This window comes from Ctenopharyngodon idella, chromosome 9 (assembly GCF_019924925.1).
Source record: "Ctenopharyngodon idella isolate HZGC_01 chromosome 9, HZGC01, whole genome shotgun sequence".
In the NCBI taxonomy this organism is placed as follows: Eukaryota; Metazoa; Chordata; class Actinopteri; order Cypriniformes; family Xenocyprididae; genus Ctenopharyngodon; species Ctenopharyngodon idella.
The window spans coordinates 18883166-18889329 of NC_067228.1; the positions used below are offsets into that span (position 1 = coordinate 18883166).

The 6164-nt window shown below is 35.5% G+C and overlaps 1 protein-coding gene across 2 annotated transcripts; it reads right to left on the reverse strand.

The window, feature by feature from the left end:
• Window positions 1-261: 261 nt before the first annotated feature.
• On the reverse strand, window positions 262-1764 carry cfap97d2 (CFAP97 domain containing 2). Of its 2 annotated transcripts, XM_051905454.1 has the most exons (5): window positions 1605-1764; window positions 1201-1281; window positions 928-1046; window positions 651-831; window positions 262-481 (listed from the first exon to the last, which is right to left on the reverse strand). In XM_051905454.1, the coding sequence occupies exons 1-5, from the start codon at window positions 1698-1700 to the stop codon at window positions 317-319; spliced, it is 642 nt and encodes a 213-aa protein (XP_051761414.1). In that variant the 5' UTR covers window positions 1701-1764; the 3' UTR covers window positions 262-316. The 2 variants fall into 2 exon arrangements, with proteins under 2 accessions (XP_051761414.1, XP_051761415.1); XM_051905455.1 differs by lacking the exons at window positions 1201-1281; window positions 1605-1764 and having other exon boundaries at window positions 928-1148.
• Window positions 1765-6164: the final 4400 nt, after the last annotated feature.

A 6164-nucleotide genomic window follows, 5' to 3' on the forward strand; every position in this document is an offset into this window, starting at 1 on the left:
GGCTTAATGGTTTTATTTAGATTTATAACTTGTACAGGTGATGTGTATATCGCACAGAGCCAGTATACAACATACAATTAAGAATAAATAAAAAGATAAATGATCAAATAAAAAAAAGAAAGAAAGAAAGAAAAACATATCAAGAACATTGACAGTGACCCTTAGTGGTTATGACTGATTTTATTAGCTAAATCATTAAACTTGCTCAAAAGCAGTAGCATCACTTAATTTAATAAGAAAATTTAATTCTAGTCTTCTAGACATATAGAAAACATCTTTACGAATTAAGTCTTTAAGATTTACACTCTTGCATGAATTACGCTTCGTCTTCAGATGTAACTTTGTATTCAGATTTTGTCTTCTCATCATTTTTCTTCATCTCATTCCTAGTGTTAGCAGACCGTTCATCCTCATTTCTTGCATATTTCTTGTTCTCTACCTTCCCATGTCTGTCTGCTGAAATTGGTGGCAAGGAGGATCTCTTTAATAGCACAGAATATGGGGGGAAAAAAGTCAGAGTATGCATAATTATGCACGAACACGAATACCTAAGTAAATGCGTAGATAAAAATGCATCAAATAAATATTAAGTATGTTTACGTAAAGACAAAATGAGAAATATCTGTTCATTTTAGAAATAATTTGTTCACCTGTGCGGTGTACAGACGCGGATATCTCCCTATATTCTCCATGAGCTCAAGGTTTTTAAGCCACTGCTCGTGCCACACGTGAACGCTGTAACGCGGCCTGCAGGTGGACAAACGCTGAAGGATCCACTGATTCTCTTTGGCGATGCGAAGCAGCTCCAGCTGTCTTTTCTCTGAGCCAAGACTGAAACAGAAGACATAAAGTGTAATATTCAATATGATTAAATATCATAGGCCTATAAATTATTAAATATGTAATATGTTGTTGGACATGTTATACCTTTTCTTTACATAGTCATGTCTACAGTCAACTCCCCCGCTGGTCTGCATTATATGGGACATTTTATCAAGAAGCATCTGATTTTCTCTTTCGATTCTCGAAACCCGTTCTTCTTCAAGCTGGTTATGATAGATGAGAGAATGATCCGACATTTATTTACTGGCAAAATTAATGCTTGCTTTCCTTGATAATTATTTTTGATAGTTTTGCTTTGATATCGACGGAAATGTCGACATCTAGTGGCCATTAAACGAAGTAGTTCAGTTGTCCTACCTGTCTTTTCTTAAACTTGACAAGTAGATGGCCATAGGTTTTCGGGGGAGTTGTGTTGATAGTTGGTTTTGCGGATTTAACCTTAAAATGATATGCATATGGTAACAGTTTATGCTATAGATTTTATAATAACCAAAACCCAGATAAACATTTTAATACCAAATAATTTATAACACTACAAAGAAGCACTTGGTATAATCTTAGTAAATTAAACTTTATATGTTTTTTTTTTTTTTTTTTGGGCTAATATGTCATATCCTGTACAAAAAAAGTACCATGGTAATTTGACATACAACATGGTATCAACAAGATTCTCTGTGCTACTTCAAATAATACCATTGAATTACCAAAAGCATATTACCATGGTGCTGTATCCAAAATAAACCAGCAATTTGCCATTTTACCTTGCTCCTGTGCATCTCATAGCAGTTTTTGTCCCATCTGTATTGCAGATATTTATTAACACAGGGCAAAACAGGTTGGTAAGCTTGATGTTGCATTATTTTGCTTCGCTGTAGCCTGAATCCACCTGCACCAGAAACCACAATGAACAGACATATGAGTTCAGCTTGAGTTTTGAGCCAGTCATGTGGTTGTTGCCATGGCAGCCATTCAGAAAGAAAAAGCAGCTTTGCTAGTCTACATTTATGAAATGATACTCTCTGAGACACTGTAAATGGGTCCCATTCATTCAGTTTGATGAACACTTATTTTCCTAAATGCATCCAGAGAGCTTTGCCTGTTTTTTGCCTCCTATCCAAACTTTCTTAAGAAGTTAAACCCAGCAGCTCCATTGAGAGGGCAACCTCACCCATTTAAAGGCTGGCCTACATAGTGTCCTTGTCCAATATGAATATTCTGTGTCAGTGCTCTGTTGTTTTAGCAGAGCAGCATGCACGGAAAAGCTGGAAGCCTTCTAATGTACTGTGAGCCCAACAAAATTTAAGCGACTTTAATCTTATGTAACCTTTTAAGAGGTGGCACAGATCTCATATGCGTCCATATGCAAGTAAAGGCTAATGTTAGCCTATGTGATATTTTGTGTTTTCCATCCCAAGGACAGTGAGAGTGGAGATTGTGCCAGCTTCCACTGCCTCTGTGATTCATTTGACACGTAGATGAACTACACCTGAACCTGAGAGTAAGATGTGGGCAATCATTTTAAATCAGTAAGCATATTTAATTGATATAATTTAATAATTTAAATTAGCGAATATATATATATATATATACATACATATATATATATACATATATATATATTTTATATATATATATATATATATATATATATATATATATATATATATATATATAAGCCTTTTGCCTTTTGCTTAGAGAAGTTAAAGGGATAGTTCACCCAAAAATAAAAATTCTGTCATCATTTACTCACCCTCAGGTTGTTCCAAACAAAATTCTAAATTTCTTTGTTCTGTTGAACACAAAGGATGATATTTTGAAGAATGTGTTAAACTGAACAGTTTTGGGGCACCATTGACTTCCATAGTATTTTTTTCCCTACTATGGAAGTCAATGGTGCCCCAAAGCAGCCTGGTTACAAACTGTCTTCAAAATATCTTCCTTTGTGTTCAACAGAACAAAGAAATTTATACAGATTTGGAACAACTTGGGGGTGAGTAAATGATGACAGAATTTCCATTTTTGGGTGAACTATCCCTTTAATATAATGCCTTTTAGTAATAAAGTTTAAAACCCGACAACAGTTGCTTAGTTACTTTGATGTCTCTGTTGCACTGGTTTGGTTTTGTAAACATAACCTCTACTGAGCTGTACTCGGTATGTCATTCCAAGCAGCAGTGATTATGTTCATATAATGATTAAATGAGTGCAAATTATTCTCTTGACTTTTGGTTTGCATAGCAGTGAGTCATCTCTTGGCCTTTTCTTCAGAAATGTCATATTTGTACAGGTTTATGAAATGTTACAGTATTGAGAGTGGTTAACATACAGGGTTTGATGGTCTGAAGAGTGCAACATCACTGTTAGATGAACAGGAATCTCCATGCTTGAAGAAAGAATTTAAATAGATTTTTGTGTTTCATTGGCTTAATATTTGTGCTCGACATTACAGTTTCTCTGTTTGATAGAAAATTCATAATTCTAACAAGCATTAGTTATCTGATAAATAGATACAGGGCTACTGTAGTTGTCACACTTCTTATTCCAGTGAAAATGAATGCCTGGCAGAGTTGCCTTTGGTTGGTTTCTTAGTATATGACGACTTCCTTTAGTATTAGTCCCTCATTCTCCACTGAGGTCGGAGTTTATTGGCTTGAAAATGGCTTCATGATTTAATCACAGGCAATAAAATGTTACGTGTCTAATTTGTAGCTTAGGTGAGTAATGACGCTGTCCAGACTGCTGCTAGCAGGATTACAAGATGGCGACACTCTCAGGAGACTCTCCTGACGCCTAGATACAGTAGTGCTCTTTCTGTTTTGTGTTTTGTTAAAGGAATAGTTCATTAAAAAATGAAAATTGTCATGATTTACTTGCATGTTGTTTCAATCCTGACTGACTTTCTTCAAAGGAGATGGTCTGAACAATGTTCACACTGTTCCAAAAAATAAAGTGATCACACACTATTATATAGTGCACTTGTATGAAATTAAATTATATGAACTACTTCTATGGCGTTTTTCTGTTCCACAGAAGAAGAATGTCATACAGATTAGGAAATAAGAACACAATTTTCATTTTTGATTGACCATTTCCTTTAAGATGTTCTCCCTTCAGATACAGTGTTTCAGTTGTTTTGTTTTTGTCAGGAAACATTTGACAATGTTCAAAATTGACCTTTCTTACCCTTTATAACCAATAAACAAAACTTCTTTCTCTGTAATACGTAGAGTATGAACAAGATTTTGACATTTTCAAGATTTTTGACATTTTCATTTCTCAGTTGTTTCTCTTAGAAAGCAATGAGACCGAAAATAAATGGAGACTTGCTTAAGTCTCAGCATTTTCTACTTAGCAATAGACTTTAGTAATCTTATGCTTCAGAAGAGGACAATAATGTCCTGAAATTGTGCTCCTATTTGCCAAGAAACAAAAGTCATCAATCAAAAGTCAGACATTTCAGTTTGAACTCAAAAATTGTCATTCAATTCTTCCAAGACCATTGATCCACATGAATTTTATATCTCTCTACTAATAAAGTAATTTCAGAAGAAAAATCTGAAACAAAGTTAAGTTAATGTTTAAATAAAATATGACTGAGAGCTTCTTTAAATCTCCGGATATGACAGAGCAACTGTTCAGCAATTGAATTTGCTCTTGGGGTGGTGTATGGCCTGTTTTAGTATAAGGCTGTTAAATTGGTAGACATAAAAGCTTTCTCTGAATTCCGTCATTATAATTATGTTCTGATGTAATATTAATGATAAAGAACATATTACGCTCGCCATAATTAAAAACTCCTAATTTGTGCCTGTTGCAGGATGAATCAGATTAGGATGAATCATCCTTTCTGATGACGTGACCAGGAAAGATTGCAGTTTTCTTTTTCCCTGACATGCATAAGTTGCTTTCCTTCATTATCCATGTCTTGAGAATCTGTATGCGAAGGGACCGAGAGCTTGAAAAAGTCTCAACGGTGGCGATGTTCCAGTAAATTAGCTCCAGGGAAACTCAGAAGGGAGCGGGCAAAGCCAGGCATCATTAGCAGAAAGCATGTTTGGTAAGCTCCTTTCCCTAAAGATGATGCCCATGTGCAAAAATTCCCTCTTGCACAATTGGACCTGTTGGTGTCTAATTATCAAGCGGTGGAGTATGATCTATTCCTAGTCTTCTGCGAACTTCAAGAACCAAATGAACATCGGCTGCAGGAACATACGCTATAATGATGCCCAATAGTGGTGTGATACAACAAATTGCCCTTTACTGTTACGCTGCTGTATATAAGCCAGCACTGGAGGGACATGTGCATTCTTTTGTGAGGGATTTATCCAGTAATTATTTCCACTCATGTCAACGTATGTGAGCAAGTAAAGAAAAAAACAGTCAATGCTTGTTATTAGTGTATATATAATACAAATATCATGGAAGCTGGAAGCGTGGCACATTCTCAAGACATTTCAACTGGCAACGTTGCCTGATACAAATACCCTTTGTTCCCTGTTGTTCTGCTGGGGAGCACTATAGTCTCTACTGAGAATGAAGAGCCAGACGTGCTCCTTTAGGAGCCGGTGAGATCGGTGTTTTTCTCTCACTGTGATGGAAAGTGATCAAGGCAACAAGTCTCAGGAGGGGTAACGTCTAGTGATGGTCACATCCTCGACAGGGTCTCTCGCTGTTTGAGAAGTGTGCTCTTATTAACAGTTTAAACGGAAAACGTTGTGTCGTCGGATGCCCAGTATTTGTGGGTGTTTATGGCTAAAGTGTCTGTGCCAGCTCAGCTGTTTACATGCGCATATCAATAATGCAGCAGAGGACACCTTGAATAATGTATATATATTTTTGCTTTATCCTAATCTCTAGGGCAAGCATCGGTATTATTATTGCTTATACGAATGCTTACGAATAGCGAATTGAACAAAGTATTGAACTTTGGCATGTAACAAAAATGGGTGGGATCTATCATAATATCATCAAGACTTGGGAGTAGATTGTTTTTTAGGCCAGGAACCAACTATAATAAAAATTGTGACAGAAACACCCTATAGCAACACACTTTTTTAAGTTACAAATTACAAATTTTCATTTGTGGTGGACAAATTTAGAGGGACACAAAACGTTATTTCCTTTATATGACAATTTTTTTGTGAGGAGAAAGAGTGTTATGAAAAACAAAGAGCGGGAGATTGTTTGCCAGGAGCAATAGTTAAAGCAGGCATTATACAAAAATATTGAATATATATTGTACATGAAATATTTAATAAATGTTCAATATTATACAAAAATATATTCAAAATATATAGAGAATTCAGAATTAAGCATCCCAG